Source organism: Bubalus bubalis, chromosome 13, assembly GCF_019923935.1.
Source record: "Bubalus bubalis isolate 160015118507 breed Murrah chromosome 13, NDDB_SH_1, whole genome shotgun sequence".
Lineage (NCBI taxonomy): Eukaryota > Metazoa > Chordata > Mammalia > Artiodactyla > Bovidae > Bubalus > Bubalus bubalis.
In genome coordinates this window covers 37405681-37424180 of record NC_059169.1, presented here as the reverse complement: position 1 = coordinate 37424180, position 18500 = coordinate 37405681, and the positions used below count along the sequence as shown (strand labels likewise).

The 18500-nt window shown below is 37.8% G+C and overlaps 1 protein-coding gene across 11 annotated transcripts in view; it reads right to left on the bottom strand.

Moving 5' to 3' along the window:
• Nucleotides 1-18500, bottom strand: part of MYCBP2 (MYC binding protein 2) — a 263442-nt gene that overhangs the window by 203348 nt on the left and 41594 nt on the right. For all 11 annotated transcript variants that reach the window (XM_025262731.3, XM_044927209.2, XM_044927208.2 and 8 more), the window contains exons 3-5: nt 16497-16712; nt 9599-9752; nt 2473-2669 (exon numbers count right to left, since the gene is read on the bottom strand). In XM_025262731.3, coding sequence (XP_025118516.3) covers nt 2473-2669; nt 9599-9752; nt 16497-16712 — 567 coding nt within the window. The remainder of the gene's footprint in view (nt 1-2472; nt 2670-9598; nt 9753-16496; nt 16713-18500) is intronic.

Below are 18500 nucleotides of genomic sequence, written 5' to 3'. Positions count from 1 at the left end.
TGAGGATTTCAAGTCATTCACCAATTCTGGAAAATCTTAGCCATTATTTCAAATACTATCTCTCCATGAATCTATTACTGGCCTTGTGGAACTCAGATTGTACTTCAAACTTTCTCATTCTCTATGTTTCTTATTTTCCATGTTTTATCTCTCTGTGCTGCATTCTGAATAATTTCTTCCTCTATCTTTCAGTTAACTGCTTCTATCTTCAACTACATTATCCACTGGTTAACTCATCCTTTAAGTTTCTAATTGTAACCATTGGTTTTTCATTTCCAGGAGTTCTATTTGGTTTGTTTTCTGATCTGATTATCTTTTATATCCTTATTCCTTAATAATACTTTTGACACTTTATTAATCATATTAAATACACACACACTTAATATCAAATTATATATAGAGAGAGACTTGGCAAGATTGATTCTACTTTACTCTCTCTTTTCTCTCACATTGAGAGAAAGGAGACTCTCAATGGTGGTACCTTTTTTCTATGTCCTTTTTGTTTGTGAGTCCAGATTCAGTAGTGTTGTGTCAGTGGGAAGTCTGTGAAATCTGGAGTTCATCTTTACAGAAGGGACTTTAGTCTCTTCCAGTAAGAGACCTCACATTATAAGCAACCTTACCTTAAAGTCTCAGCGTAAGCTTTTTGGAACAAGATAAGTAATTTGCATTTGGATCCCGGATAATTTGAGATGCAACAGTTACATTTTCGGAGAAGGCTTTTCTTACCTGCTCCTAATCATTGCCCAGCCAAGAGAGTTTTGTGAAATGAATAGGTAGGTGAAATGGGGCCAAATCATGACAAACACTATAGGTCATGTTAAGATAACAGGTTTTAATATGGCCTTTGACTTAGAGCTGGGTATACAGTGATGGGAAAGGTCCTTAGAGAGTCTCGGCTGTTGGTTCAGATGATTGAGTAGTTTTGTGCAGTCCAATGCTTGAGCATAACTACAGCCAGACAGACATGGGTTCAAGTTCTGTCTCTGCTATCTGAAGGCTCTCTACACTGTAACTACATAGACTTCTTCCAGCTTTCAGTGTTCCACTCTTACTGCTATTTCCATGCTTTAGCACACAGATACCAAGACTATTCTCTCTCTCTACACCACCAATACCAACACCTCCTCCCTCTGCACTGGCTAATTTCAACTCACTGTTTAAGAACTCATGTCATATCCTCTCAAATAAATCTACACACACAAAAAAATCACTGGATTCTAATAAGTACCTGTGTATATGGTCACTATATTTTTAACATTTGGCATGGATATTTGAATGTTTGTGTTATTCTATTAAAATTTTGAAAAGTATTTGTATACATTTAAACTAAAGTTTTGCTGAATCCTCAAAGCTTCCCTGGTGGCTCAGCTAGTAAAGAATCTGCCTGCAATGTGGGAGACCTGGGTTTGATCTCTGGATTGGGAAGATCCCCTGGAGAAGGGAAAGGCTACCCACTCCAGTATTCTGGCCTGGAGAATTCCATGGACTGTATAGTCCATGGGGTCGCAAAGAGTCAGACACAACTGAGCAACTTTCACTTTCATTTTTCACTTTCAAAGCACAGCAGAGAACAGTTTGGAAATCAATAAATTGGACTTCAAAATAAGTAAGAATCATAAAGGGGGAAAGAGGACTTCAGGCAGGACAAAAAGAGGGAAAAGAATAAGAACAGAAATCTAGAGAAAGGAGACTGCTCGTATTTGATACGGAAAGTTCAAAATCGCTGAACAAGTCACAGACAGTAGCCCATTTACCCCTTTCACTATCTTTGGCTGCTAATGACAGGGTTCAGGCATCCCTTCTACATGTTCTGGAGATCATCCAAGGGGCCAGGAAAGAGCACACAACAGAGACTTAAAATTGTAACTTCTTCAATTTCCAGAAAACATTCCAAAAGAATTAAATCCAGTCTGCCTATAAGTAAGTTTATATTTCTCATCACTAACAAGGATGAAGAGCTTATTCCACAACTGCCCAGTAAAAGCTCAAAAAAAAAAAAAAAAATGCTGTATGTGAAGCAGAAATAACTCAGAAATACATCAATCCATGAAAAACTATCACAACCAATTAGAAATATCGGAAAAATAATATATGCCTTTCTTTCAATGGGGAAAAGATATTTAGAAACTCTGAAGGAATTCTACATTTGAAAATTCAGGGCAAGATGGGCGGTGGGGGAGGACAGAGAGCAAGCCCATGTTAAAGGAAAAGGAGGCTGCAGTGCTGACATAAAAACTACACTGAAGATGTAAGTTTTCGCCAAATTTCATTTTATTATACCTTTCATGTTGCAGAGTTAAACACACATGCAGCTTAGATCAACTATCTTAGGTTATTTATATATCAACCTGGGACAGATCAACCACTATACTGAGCGAGAAAAAGCAGTGAATTCCAATTGACAGAAATTGAGGCAAAATGGCAACTTGGTCTCTTGTCCGTTTATAAGCAGCTCGAGATATGAAATACCTGAATAGTTTGGCAAGCGTGGCTGCCATTGTTGGTGAGGATGGCAGAGATGGCCTGCAGCGTCCTTCCTGTCTCTCCCCAGGAAGCCACCAGACTAAAGAGACAAGCGCAGGAAAGTGCTGTCAGAGACTGTCCTGTGCTGTCATTCATTCCAGTACTTCGAACGGTGATTTCCAAAAGGAGCTGGAAGAGAGACTCTGTGGATAAAACAGAACTCAATTATGTCATTCAACATACAGGACATTATATGGTATCTGTTCATTTATTTAAACCTCGCCTTGTTTTTCAAAAAAATACTTAAAGTAGCTACAACAGTTCACATTTGTTCCTTTCTAGCTACCCTTTTTCGCCCAAAGTTAGAATATTTACATAAAAAGGATCTTACAGAATACTTAGTCCAACTCCATATTTTTGTAAATGAAGAAATGGAAATCTACCCACAATCATTTAAAAGAAACTTGCTTTCAGGCATTCATAGTATTCAAGAACTAGCGTATTTAAGAGTAACAGACTACTCATTGCATTTATTTTTACCTTTTAGATTAGGAAAATACAGGCTTCTTAAAATGTTATATGCCCAAAAAAACTATGTATTTATTTGCAAAACAACAAAAGAATACATAGAACATATGCAAAAATTTGCTTTCATATAAAATTGGCTTAACTGCTAACACAACAGCAGTGCATGCTCAGAGACACAGAGAGAAAGAAGAAGGAAAAAAAACAGTCATAAAGACAGAGAAAATTTGAGAACAATGGAAAGAGAGGGGGAAAGGGGAAGGAAGGGGAAGGAAGAAAGCAAGAGAGAGAACTGATGTGCTGGAATTCTCTGCAAAAGGCCATTTGCGTTTTATTTCTTAGCTCACAGAAACTGAGGCTTCCTCTTGTAGTCCCCGTCTTCTGCATCTAATCCCTAATTAATTAAGTCCTGTCAATTTTACTTCCTAATTCCTCCACTTTTTGCATCTCATCAGCATCTCCCCAACCCATGCTATCTATCACCTTCTCTTAATTGGACTACTAAAAGTATTCATAAATTAGCTCCTATAATTCACTTTTGTACTCTGATAGTCAAAGAGAAATTTTAAACCAAAAAATCTGCTTTTTCTTTCAAATCTATTCACTCCTTTGTTAATTGCTCCTCTTCCTTCTTTCCTTTCTCACTCCCTACTTCACTCCTCTCTATATCCTTCAGTCTTTTCCCTTATTCCATCTACCCTTCACTCTGTCTCTCTCTCCAACTGTCCTTCTTTTCCTCTATCCTTTCATCTACTTTTTTCCTTTGTCCATCCCACCATCATCATCCTGCCCATTCATCTTATAATTATTCAGCCAGTATTTCCTGCGTTCTCCCTGTACAACAGGAACTATCCTAGGCATTGATGAAGACAAAGAACGTCCCTGGCAACAAAAAAAGTTAGATCAAATTGAAGAAATTAGTGTAAGACTATAAAGAATTTTTTAAACATAGGTAGACAGTGATGTTCAATTCCTCCTAGAAACAGAACCATCCTCCCTGGACACAGCCTATCAAGCTCCACATGGCCTACTCCCTGCCTCCCCATCCTCTCACTCTCCACTCTGCTCACGGTCTTTTTCCAGTCATTCCCCTTCCTACCTCAAAACCTTACCAGTGTGGAGATTCCTTAAAAAACTGGGAACAGAACTGCCATATGACCCAGCAATCCCACTGCTGGGCATACACACTGAGGAAACCAGAATTGAAAGAGACACATGTACCCCAATGTTCATCACAGCACTGTTTATAATAGCCAGGACATGGAAACAACCTAGATGTCCATCAGCAGACGAATGGATAAGGAAGCTGTGGTACACATACACAATGGAATATTACTCAGTTATTAAAAAGAACACATCTGAATCAGTTGTAATGAGGTAGATGAAACAGGGGCCTATTATACACAGTGAAGTAAGTCAGAACGAAAAACACCAATACAGTATACTAATGCATATATATGGAATTTAGAAAGATGGTAACGATAACCCTGTATGCAAGACAGCAAAAGAGACACAGATGTATAGAACAGTCTTTTGGACTCTGTGGAAGACGGCAAAAATAAATAAACAAATAAAAAGACTAAAAAAAAAACCTTACCTTACCACATGCTCTCCTACCTGCCTAGAAACTTAGTTAACTCTTTCTTACTCACCCTTCAAATCTCAAATGTCACATCTTGTCTGAAGTCTGTTATTAATTCTTAGAATTCCTGCTTACATTTGTCCAACAGTCTAAAGCTAAATTCCATAACAGCAACAATGTTTATACTGATTGCCCTTATATTATATGCTCTTAGCACAGAACATTTAAGAGAATAATTGAGAGCATATCCTCTAACCTTAAATTGAAGAGAAAGACTGATATAAGGGAAGGATTTTTTAAAAACTGAACAATTTGTAAATCAAATCCATCTGCAAAGGGAAGTCTGACGTATAATAATCATCAGGCTATCCTAACAATACGAGAGATGCATATATATTTTCATGAGCAACATGAAAAAAAACACTGTGGAAAAAGTGTAACTAATAGAAAAAACAGACATTTCTATACAAATTTTAAAGAACCAAATTACTACTAAAACCTTGGAGCTAATAAACAACATAAAAAATATGAAGTGATGGTAAATGCCTGAACAGAAAAATAAGTCAAAGCAGTGAAGAGATCAGAAATAAGCATTGGAAAGATAGAAGAGAGACCAGACAGTACAGCAGCATTTAAAACTGTTAGGAGGAAAATGAAAACAAATTATGATCAAGAGACCTAAGCTTGGATAGAAAGAAGATAATTAAACTAAAGCACATATTATAATTTTAAAAGCCAGCATTAAGAACAAGATCTATTTTGAAAAGAATAAAGGAAAGGGAATATTTATGTATAACATGAAAATAAAAGAAAGTATATAACAAATGGTAGAGGGAAACAGAATGGCAGAAGATCTAGGAGGAAAGGAATGATCAGCATGTTGTTCTAAGTTAAGATATAGGGTACACTGGTTTCAGTGGGTGTTGTAAATACTTCAATGATTGGCTAATTTACAATCGAGAGCTAAGGATAACTAGCAGTTCAGTTCAGTCACTCAGTCGTGTCCGACTCTTTGCAACCCCATGGACTGCAGCAGGCCAGGCCTCCCTGTCCATCACCAACTCCCAGAGCTTACTCAAACTCGTGTCCATTGAGTCAGTGATACCATCCAACCATCTCATCCTCTGTCGTCCCCTTCTCCATCTGCCCTCAATCTTTCTCAAGAGCCTTCTCCAACATCACAGTTCATTCAGGCATTTACTATCACTTCATATTTTTTATGTTGTTTATTAGCTCCAAGGTTTTAGTAGTAATTTGGTTCTTTAAAGTAAAATTTGTATAGAAATCTCTGTTTTTTTCTATTAGTTACACTTTTTCCACAGTGTTTTTTTTCATGTTGCTCATGAAAATATATATGCATCTCTCGTATTGTTAGGATAGCCTGATGATTATTATACGTCAGACTTCCCTTTGCAGATGGATTTGATTTACAAATTGTATTCCATCAATTCTTCAATGCTCAGCTTTCTTTATAGTCCAACTCTCACATCCATACATGACTACTGGAAAAACCATAGCTTTGACTAGATGGACCTTTGTTGGCAAAGTAATGTCTCTGTTTTTTAATATGCTGTCTAGGTTGGTCATAACTTTTCTTCCAAGGAGCAAGTGTCTTTTAATTTCATGGCTGCAGTCACCATCTGCAGTGATTTTGGAACCCCAAAAAATAAGGTCTCTCACTGTTTCCATTGTTTTTCCATTTATTTGTCATGAAGTGATGGGACCAGATGCCATGATCTTAGTTTTCTGAATGCTGAGTTTTAAGCCAACTGTTTCACTCTCCTCTTTCACTTTCATCAAGAGGCTCTTTAGTTGTTCTTCACTTTCTTCCATAAGGGTGGTGTCATCTGCATATCTGAGGTGATTGCTATTTCTCCCAGCAATCTTGATTCCAGCTTGTGCTTCATCCAGCCCAGCATTTCTCATGACGTACTTTGCATATAAGTTAAATAAGCAGGGCGACAATATACAGCCTTGACACACTCCTTTCCTGATTTGGAACCAGTCTGTTGTTCCATGTCCATTTCTAACTGTTGCTTCCTGATCTGCATACAGATTTCTCAAGTGGAAGGTCAGGTGGTCTGGTATTCCATTTCTTTCAGAATTTTCCACAGTTTCTTGTGATCCACACAGTCAAAGGCTTCGACATAGTCAATAAAACAGAAGTAGATGTTTTTCTGGAACTCTCTTGCTTTTTCAATGATCCAACAGATGTTGGCAATTTGATCTCTGGTTCCTCTGCCTTTTCTAAATTCAGCTTGTGTGCACCAGGACCCAAAGATCCCACAGAGACTGAGACAGAACTGTGTCTGAGAGTATCCTGTGGAGGTACAGGTTAGCAGGGGACTGCTGCAGGGGCAGGGGCTCTGGGTGCAGCAGACTTGGGTATGGCATAAGCCCTCTTGGAGGAGGTCGCCATTAACCCCAACACAGAGCTGCCAGAACTTATACAGGACTGGGGAAAAGACACTTGGAGAGCACAAACAGAACCTTGTGCATACCAGGACCCAGGAGAAAGGAGCAGTGACCCCACAAGAGACTGACCCAGACTTGCCCATGAGTGTCCAGGAGTCTCTGGCAGATGCATGGGTCAGCAGTGGTCTGCTGCAGGGTTGGGGGGCACCGAGATTAGTAGTGCCTGCATGAGACCTTTTGAAGGAGGTCCCATTGTCTTCATTACCTCCACCATAGTAAGTAACAAGGAGGGAACACAGCCCCAACCATCAAGAGAAAATTGGATTTTCTGAGCATGGCCCCACCCATCAGAACAAGACCCAGTTTCCCCCTCAGTCAGTCTCTCCCATCAGGAAGCTTCCATAAGCCTCTTATCCTTCTCTATCAGAGGGCAAACAGACTGAAAACCAAAATCACAGAAAGGATAACTAGCAAGATATTCTTAAATAAAAGTATTAATTTAATTAAATCTTCAAAAAAATGCCATGAAGTCAAGTAGGGCATCGCAATGTAAATACAATCCCTGGTGCTACAGTGACAATAAACAAGATGCCTGCTTCTTAATGTACGCAGCTTGTATTTGGTAGTAGCATGAATGACATAACATGGTGCTGTTGTTTTTAAAAATCCTCAGCTTATTTTCAAGGTCAGTACTCCCTACCACCAACTAAAACAAAATAGTAACAAAACAAATTGAACACAGAAACTAATTACCATATGTGATCCAAAAAAATATAACAATCTGACATCAAAATGAAAACCAAGTAATGAGGTTCTCACATGTGGGTCTAACATAATCCAAACAGCCAAGCAAAGAAAAAGACCCAAAGTCGAGTTCAGACCAGCAGTATGGTCCCCTGATCAGCAGCTTTGGCATTACCCAGAAACTTACTCAACATGCAAATTCTTGTGTTTCATTCCAAATCTACTGAATTGGAAACTCCACAGTTAGGGCCCACATATATGATTGACACAAGCTAATGCATGAGATTTAGAAAACTCTAGACTCTTTCCCAGATCAGGAAAGGAGTACATCAAGGCTGTTTATTGTCACCCTGCTTATTTAACTTATATGCAGAGTACATCATGCGAAATGCCGGGCTGAATGAAGCACAAGCTGGAATCAAGATTGCCAGGAGAAATATCAATCACCTCAGATACGCAGATGACACCACCCTTATGGCAGAAGGTGAAGAACAACTAGAGAGCCTCTTGATGAAAGTGAAAGAGGAGAGTGAAACAGTTGGCTTAAAACTCAGCATTCAGAAAACTAAGATCATGGCATCTGGTCCCATCACTTCATGACAAATAAATGGAGAAACAATGAAAACAGTGACAGACTTTATTTTGGGGGGCTCCAAAATCACTGCAGATGGTGACTGTAGCCATGAAATTAAAAGATGCTTGCTCCTTGGAAGAAAAGTTATGACCAACCTAGACAGCATATTAAAAAGCAGAGATATTAGCTTGCCAACAAAGGTCCATCTAGTCAAAGCTATGGTTTTTCCAGTAATCATGTATGGATGTGAGAGTTGGACTATAAAGAAGCTGAGCGCTGAAGAATTGATGCTTTTGAACTGTGGTGTTGGAGAAGATTCTTGAGAGTCCCTTGGACTGCAAGGAGATCCACCCAGTCCACCCTAAAGGTAATCAGTCCTGAATATTCATTGGAAGGACTGAAATTGAAGCTGAAACTCCAATGCTTTGGCCACCTGATGGGAAGAGCTGACTCATTTGAAAAGACCCTGATTCTGGGAAAGACTGAAGGTGGGAACAGGGGACGACAGAGGATGAGATGGTTGGATGGTATCACCGATGGGATGGACATGAGTTTGAGTAGGCTCTGGGAGTTGGTGATGGGCAAGGAAGCCTGGAGTGCTAAAGTCCATGGGGTCGCAAAGAGCTGGATGCAACTGAACTGAACTGAACTGAGACTTTTGAAGGCCCAGAGTTAGGAAAGCAATTAGCCTTCAGAATTAAGCTTCCATCTCTTCCTCTTCCTTAAAGAGCCCCCACCTTGCTTACAAGAGTATGTGTTGAGTCTAGGTCACTGGCAAATGAAAGGCAGGCATTCATAAAACTTAAATGCACTTTACACAAAGCAAATATTTTCACTTAATGGAAGTTGCTACTAATTCAAAAGCATTACCTTCAACATGATAAATACAAATCTATTTTTGTTTAGAAACTAACTGTGCTGTGTTGAGTTGGTATTTGTTTCCTCTTTTCCTACTCCTTTGACTCTCCAAAATAACATGTAAAGTTAGATGAAGTCAACGTCAGCTATTCTAGCCAAAGGTTTAGTAAGAATGATTTAAGTTTATGGTGACAATAAGGCTTGAGGATTATTTCTGGGTTCTAAGAATTTCTATTTGCCATCATCATAATAATCAGGAAATGTCTGTGCATGAACTATAACTCCAGAGGAACATACCAAAGTAACTTAAAATTTATACCCCTGCTGTTTCAGCACCATCAACAGAGACTGAATTACAGGCTGTAGTCAGTATATGCTTCATAAGAGAAGCTCTTTACATTCAAAGGGTTCATTCACTGTGCCTAAGCTCTTACCTAGGACCTCGGGTGGCTCTGACTGAAGGCCTTCCGGTTGCTGACCCTGAAGTACGTTAAGCAGGGCTTGGAGACTCCTGAGGCACAGGGATGGATGAGAAAATCGTGTCTCCTTGATCAATTCAAAAACTTCACAAAGTCCAACCTCAATGATCTATTTAAGATAAAAAAAAATTATACTTTATAACATGTGAGCTAATAACACTTGTCAGGCGGTATAATCAGTACAGTCTACTTCCAACAGCAAATGATTAATGGTACAATATTTTAAAGGCAAGACAAAATCATCACATAAAAAAGAATAAAACCCATTGTGTTTAATTTCAAGATTTAGAAAATTATCTGGTTACACATAAGGTTAAAAAATAGTGGCTCTATTTAAAAAGTAGTTTTAGTATAATGAAGCCATAATAAAAGATCATGAAAATGGTTTAACAGTAAACCAGTTACTAGATTGCATTCACCCAGGAAAAAATTAACTAATAATATACAAAGTTCATTTGGCTGTACTCAAGTAAAAATTGTCATTCTATTTTATTTTAATTTTACTTATGGCCAGAAAAAAAAAAGTCAATATAGCACAATATAGCACTATACTGTGAAAAGATTAAAAAAGGAACCAAAGTTTCTTAGGATTTCCTATAATGGTAAAATCAGCCAATTCTTATTTGTAGATGGTGTCCCTTATTCTTATTGGATTTACCACAAAAAGAATCAAAAACTACCTATCTAAAATATCATGGCTATTTTTACTTTTAATTATCTTATCATTACTCATGAGGACCAAGAAAAATGTAACTCATCCTCCAATTAAAAGTAAATAAATTTTTAAAATATATAAATAAAAATTAAAAATATATTTATAACTCAGTATCTACCAAAAGATAGATAAATTTGCAACAAAGACAGAGAGTAAATATGATGAACTGGTAAAAAGAGATACCTTCAGAAAGCTGAGAGAACAAAAGACAATGAATTCAATTTCTCAATCAATGCCAACATTTTGAGAAGGAGATGTGTAAGATCTTCTTAGGAAGTGTAAATTTGGAGAAATAAGTAACAGAAAAAGTTAAAACTAGATAAATTAGTAGAAGTGCATCAAAGAATTAATTCCACTAATGAAATATAAAAGAGACTCTCTCTGATGAGATTTATACATTAATTCATATATGACATAAATAATTTTAAGTACTTATTTCATGCATTTCATTACAGGAGATATGAGATACATTAGACCCTATTCTCTAAAAGTTTATAATCTAACAGGGTAAATGCATTTTATATATATTTTTATCCAGCCCAACCTCTATTAGAGCATTTATTATGCTATAATATAATTGACTATTTTTGTTTCCATTTTCCAAACTAAAAATGTGTCTCCTTGTGGACACAGAGTATATCTTAACTAACTTCTCCCATGACTAGCTCAGTGCCTGCACATGATAAGCAGACAACAAATACTTATCTCAGCTATTTACTCTCTCACTTGTGCACTAAAAACCACTGCAACTCATAAATGTATTGCCCAGGCAAGGGTCAAGTCAGTTGCAGGCAAGTCAGCTGCAGTTATCTAAAATCCTGGAATGCTTAATCATAGTTAAGATTATGGAACTGCTTGTACAGAGTTTCAATTGATTAAATGGAAATGAAAACATTCCATTTCATATAGTTTACCTTCTGGAAATAGACAAGAAAATAAAAACAAACTGTCCAAGATTTCTGTTTATGTCCTTACAGGAAGCAAATCTGAAGTCAAAGATCTCCTAAGTATACAAAAGTGAAAGTGAAAGTCGCTCAATCTGTCCAGCTCTTTGCAACCCCATGGACTATATACAGTTCATGGAATTCTGAAGGCAAGAATACTGGAGTAGGTAGCTGTTCCCTTCTCCAGGGGATCTTCCCAACACAGGGATTGAACCCAAGTCTCCCACATTGTAGGCAGATGCTTTACCAGCTGAGCCACCAGGGAAGCCCAAGAATACTGGAGAGGGTAGTGATCCCTTCTCCAGCGGATCCTCCCAACCCAGGAATTGAACCAGGGTCTCCTGAATTGCAGGCGGATTCTTTACCAGCTGAGCTACCAGGGAAGCCCAAGTACACAAAGTACGGCTCTATTCTCAGGCTGGTAGGAGACCAATCAAGATTGCCTGGAGAAATATCAATAACCTCAGATATGCAGATGACACCACCCTTATGGCAGAAAGGGAAGAACTAAGAAGCTTCTTGATGAAAGTGAAAGAGGAGAGTGAAAAAGTTGGCTTAAAACTCAATATTCAGAAAACTAAGATCATAGCATCTGGTCCTATCACTTCATGGCAGATAAGATGGGCAAACAGTGGAATCAGTGGCTGACTTTACTTTTCTGGGCTCCAAAATCACTGCAGATAGTGACTGCAGCCATGAAATTAAAAGACGCTTGCTCCTTGGAAGGAAAGTTATGATCAACCTAGATAGCATATTAAAAAGCAGAGACATTACTTTGCCAACAAAGGTCTGTCTAGTCAAGGCTATGGTTTTTCCAGTAGTCATGTATGGATGTGATGCTTTTGAGCTGTGGTGTTGGAGAAGACTCTTGAGAGTCCCTTGGACTGCAAGGAGATCCAACCAGTCCATCCTAAAGGAGATCAGTCCTGGGTGTTCATCGGAAGGACTGATGTTGAAGCTGAAACCAATATTTTGGCCACCTGATGCGAAGAGCTGACTCATTGGAAAAGACCCTGATGCTGGGAAAGATTGAGGGCAGGAGGAGAAGGGGATGACAGAGGATGAGATGGTTGGATGGCCCCATCACCGACTCGATGGACATTGGTTTGGGTGGACTCTGGGAATTGGTGATGGACAGGGAGGCCTGGCGTGCTGCAGTCCACGGGGTCACAGAGAGTCGGACGACTGAGCAATTGAACTGAACTACCAATCACAAATCTTCACATGTCAAAGAATTCTTCACAGATGACATTCTTGGCTAGGGTTTCTTTGTATAAGTAGATTCCTGTAGTAATAGAGCAAGTATTGAACCTTGCCAAAAATAATAAGGCTCCTTACTGAATAGCTTCCCAAGTTGTCTCTCTGATAAGGTTACGCTGTAATAACAAATGCACGACAACAAGTAACTCAGGGGGCTGCCTAGGAACAGTGCACTAGATGGGTTTAGCGAAAAATATTCCTCAAATGTTAGTCAAAATGATCAGGACAAGGAATTATCCATCTGTCCAGATGAACCACTGTAAAATCTCACTTATCACCTATATCTTAGTTCAGTGTATAATTTTCATTTTTAACAAGGAAAAAAACTAATTCATTTCCAGAACTGTGATATACATTCAATATACAACAAAATAAAAAATCAAACTCAAGTTTCCCAATCATATTTAACTTTGAGTGATTGAACAGAGGAACAAAATATGCTGTAAATTAAGACTTTTTGCTGAGGTTTGACTGAGAGTATTTTACTACACATAAGAACTCTGAAACTGCACTTTATACCCTGAAGTCTGTCTTACAGTCACTAAGAATACACTCTATGTCCTCCTCCCTCAGTAATAGGAGGAAGAGTATAAAAAGAAAAAAATATAGTACTGCAAATACAATATGATTTCATTTGTGCACAAACAAATATATTTTAATGTGTATATGTAAAAATGTTTATAATGGGTATATTTTGGTTATAAGGATTTTAGAAATAACTTCCAGCTTTTAAAATTTTCTTTTCCTCTTTTATAAAAATGTTCCCCATTTTTTCAAATTATCTACACTGAATACACACTGCCTTTATAAACAGAAAAAGAGATTATTAATAAGCTTGACTGCTCAATAGAATAGTTCATTGTAATAAAATAACACACTAAGCTTTCAGTACTTTCCATGACAAACCATAACTAACCACCAAACACATGGTCTTCCAACTCCTCTTCAGAAAATAGTCTTTTGTAAATTTACTGAATGTTATCATTACTGTTGCTTTAAAACAATTAAATCCTGAAAGCTCTCTATTATACTTGAAGGAACACAAAACCCAAATAATTAACTAGTATAGCCAGTCCAATGTCACTGTTGCAAAAAGTGAGGCAAAACACATATTGGGCCAAAAAAAAGTCTTCTGAGGTTTTATTTTGCTCTCCTCAAATCATGGATTTCCAAAGGTGGCATTATCATTTTCACTACCAATAACATGAAGATTTAGATATACCACATTTAGATTTAATAATAATAAACTCTTTGCCATTAGAAATTCTATCTTCTATTAAAAAGTCCTAGAGTCAATTCTAAGACTTACAGAAAATATTTGAAAAAGCTCAAAAGGAAATCAAAATCAATTTAACTAACTTTTAAAAGTCAAGGAGGGAAAACAGAATTGTATCAAAATGATACCTCGACAACAAATAAAAAATTGTCTCCATTACGTAAGAGAAAAAAGGAGCAAGAGAGAAGTAAAACTCCAGCAAGAAAAAGGAAAATGACAACCACACATTTGGGAGGAGCAAGAGAGGAACAACAAAGGAAAGGAAAGAAGTGACATGAAAGAGTGTGTGGAGAAGAGGCACAGAAATGGTCAAAAGGAATAGCAAAGTCAACATTTCACACCTGCGCTCATGCTCCCATCATCTCAAACCCTAAAGGCCTCATCTCTTCTGTGTCCTGCAAACTGCTGCCAAAGACCTGAAAATTTTCACTCCCAGTCCTGCCCCAGCCCACAACACTCTGACTAACTCTGCAACAAAAGCATTCCACTGCTCCTTCCTCTCTGATCTGACTGTCTCATTTCCATGGATATACAGTACTTCTTAGTAACTGAAGAGTTCCCCGAAAACTAACTGAAATTTACTTGGACCTACACATTTTCCTATTTGCAGCTTATACTCATTAATAGCTAGCATTTATTAAGCATGCATGTATTTACTAACTCTTTGAATCCTTACTACTACCCTATACGGAAGACATTATCTCCATTTCCGAGATGACAAAACTGAGCCACAGAGAGGTTAAATAACTTGCCTGTCATCACACAGCTAGCATTTGAAATGGCAAGTGTCTGAACTCAAGCAGTTTGACTCTACTGCCCATGTTCATCATTATACCTTGTTTCCTGACAGGCTAGAACTTGATGGAAAACTCATTATTAATGACTTGAGTTATCTGCTTTTCTTCTTTTCACTGGAAGCTCTCTTTTAGATTCTGAATCTTTTGACTCTGTTAATCATGCTAAAAAAAAAAAACTTAAGAACGCCTGATATTTTATTTCCTTAATACTGATTCTTCCTAAAGTTTTAAAATAGCCTAAGAATCAGTAGTTCTTGACTGTGCAGTATCTTTTAAATTAAATACAGTTTATTATCTGATGTTTACATACCTGTGTGAAAGGCTTCTCTGGGTCTTTATTCTCCTTCCCAATGTTGAACCTGAGCTGAGTGACTGTTACAGTACAGTGAGACTCACCCACACGCAGAATGAATTCTTATACCGAAAGTACAAGCCCATATCCTGACTTAAAAATGTAGCTTTGCTCAGCCTCCCCTAATTAAGCATAAGAAATCAGCATTATAGACCATGCTGTTTACTTGGAGAAACTTGCATGGAAAAGATGAGTCTGTTTTAAGTGGAAGAAAGAAGCCAGTAGAGATGGTACAGTTATGGACACTGGAGAGAAAAGGACTAAGGGGGAAAGGGTCCCAAGAACAGATAAGGACACTTGAAGGTGACTGATTAAGACGCTAAGGGACTTCACAAAATTTCTAATACCCTATGAAATAGGAAGCAAGTCAATTGATGACAATAAGGGGAGAAGAACCTGGCGGTAATGATTAAGGACGGGGATGAACTTACAAAGAGCCTCCATGAAAAGTGAAAACAGATCAGGAACATGGCCTCTATCTGGCTGCTATGTCTGAGTAATATAAAAAAAAAGTATCTACATGGTATCTTATGTAGGCATATGAAGAAGTTTTTAAGGCACAGTCTTAAGGTATCCATTTAGTAAAAAGAAAATATATATGAATCATTTATGATAAAGGAAATCATTTTTAAATGTCTATATTTAGAAAAGAGCAATATGTATAAATAATTTATGATAAAGGTATCATTTTAAAATATGTCTATTTTCCTCCATTCTTTCTTAGAAATATTCACTACACATACGATACAGAAAAAATATATATATATATACATAAAATAACATTACAATCTTAAAACAAACTCAATGCTTAAATAGAACAGAATACCTTAAGAACAGTTTGTTCCACTACAATACATGTTGCTATGACACCAACTGGATTATATGCCTCTGGTAAATATGGGAGTGATGTCAGAACAATGCAGTTTGATTTATATGTATTTTTCCCCTAGTCAAAGGGAGCCAGGATAGCAAGAGTACACTTAAAACCTTAGGCAGAAAAGGCAAAAGCTCTCAGCTCAGCTCTTCTAGCTATGTGTCAAGAAAAATTAAAACATATACCTGTACCCAGAGGGAGGGCTGGGCCCATAGCCTTCCATGGCTCTTAGCTTGTGGCAATCTGCACTTCCTCCTGTGCCCACCTTAACAGCAGCCCACTGGCTCAGAGCTCCACTTCCAACCTCAATGGCTCAGTGCCTGCAAGCCACCATTGCCCCTCTCTTGCTTCTGTACATTTTTAATAGCCCCTGAACAAACTCCAAGCCACTGAGCTCCCTGCCTGGGTTTCCCAAGTACTCCCCACTGAGGTATCAATTATTGACTTTGTTAGCTCTCCAATTAAAAAGTTGCCTAAGGTTTTCCTGATCTAGCCTAAACCTATTTTTACCCATACGTTCTGTTATTTTCAGTGTGCAATTTCATTAAAAGCAAGGTGTTTTAGCAATGCAAACATATGTATTATAGCCCAAACTCCTGTAGGTTAGTCATCTAAGTGGAACCTAAGTACCTTACCTTTGGAAGCTTGATAGGGGGCTCTTTGGATTCCTCCTCTTCATCACTATCTGATTCTCCGCTCTGCACAGAGTTCTTAGAAGCCGCTGCCAATGATGTTTCCTTTTTCTGCCATTCCAGAACGCAATGGCGTACGTTGCAATAAATATTAAATGCAGAAGGATTGCTATGTAGTTTGATATCTGGTATGATTACCGTGTTCTCCAAGTTCTCCGACTGAAATACAGGACACAGTATTTCAATTTCATACTCCTTTCCATCATCATCACTACTCATTTTTTAAATGAAAAATTAAACATTAGGCTAGATGATGTGCAAAAGTCACGTAGGTGACAAAGATAATCTAAATCTGCTGACTCAATTTATAGAACTTTTTACAATACTTCACTACTTTCTAAGTAACAAAACAATAACCAATCTGGCAAGGGCTAGAAAGGAGCCAGTAAAGAACTTATCAGGAATACCCTTTTACCCCACAAGAGGAAAAGAGCCCACAAAGCTTAAATGCTAAAGTTTCAAAGGATACTCCATTTTTCACTTTTCTAAGGGGCACCATATATACTGCTGAGTCTCAATGACCTACCACATATGTTGAATTACATTTTGATTTCTTTCAAAAGTAGATATAGAGCCTTAAACAGAAATTAGAACTTTAAAAAAAAAAAACCTTAGTTTTAGTTGATACTAATTTCATTCTCATTCAAATAATGGTGATGCTGAGAAAACTACGGATTATGGGCACATGCTTCCTGAAAGCTCTCTCTCTTAGCTACAAAGTTGGTGCAAAAGTAATTTTGGTTTTGCATTGTTGAACTTTGTCATAGTTGCTGTTTATTTTATGTATTTTAGACTATGGAAACGATGTTACACAAAAAGCAAATTCAAGCAATATTCTTATTTGAGTTCTAAATGGGTCATAAAGCAGCAGAGACAACTTGCAACATGAACAACGCATTTGGCCCGGAAGCTGCCAATGAATGTACTGCAGCACAGTGGTGGGTCAAGAAGTTCTGCAAAGGAGACTAGAGCCTTGAAGATGAGAAGCCCAGTGCCTGGCCATCAATAGTTGACCATGACCAACTGAGAGGATTATAGAAGCTGATCCTCTTACAACTAACTACAAGAGAAGTTGCCCAAGAATCCAATGTCGTCTATTCTATGGTCCATTCTGCATTTGAAGCAAACTGGAAAGGTGAAAAAGCTCAATAAGTGGGAGCCTCATGAGCTGACTGCAAGTCAAAAAAATCGTCATTTTGAAATGTCATCTTCTCTTATTCTGCATATGAACCATTTCTCGATCAAAATGCACTGAAGAGCAGATTTTATACAACAACCAGCTCAGTGCCTGGACCAAGAAGAAGCTCCAAAACACTTCCCGAAGCCAAACCTGCACCAAAAAAATTCATGGTCACTGTCTGGTGGTCTGCTGCCCATCTGATTCACTAAAGCTTTCTGAATCCTGGCAAAGCCATTACATCTAAGAAATACGCCTAGCAAATTGACGAGATGCACTGAAAACTGCCATGCCTGCAGCCAGCAATGGTCAACAGAAAGAGGCTAATTCTTGGTGACAACATGTGACTGGACATTACACAACCATTGCTTCAAAAGTTGAACAAACTGGGCTACGAAGTTTTGCCTCATCTGTCATATTCATCTGACCTTTAACCAACTGACTACCACTTTTTCAAGCATCTCAACAATTTTTCTCAGGGAAAATGCTTCCATAACCAGCAGTACATAGAAAATGCTTTCCAAGAGTTCACTGAATCCCAAACACAGATTTTAATGCTACAGGAATATATAAACTTGTTTCTCATTGGCAAAAATGTGTTGATTGTAACAGTTCCTACTTAGATTAATAAAGATGTGTTTGAGCCTACTTATGATTTAAAATTCAGAATCCAAAACTGAAATTACTTTTGCACCAATCTAATATCTGTCTTAATAAGTACTGCAAATCACATGCTTGGTAATTCAATTGTTATAACTAAATACCCCAGG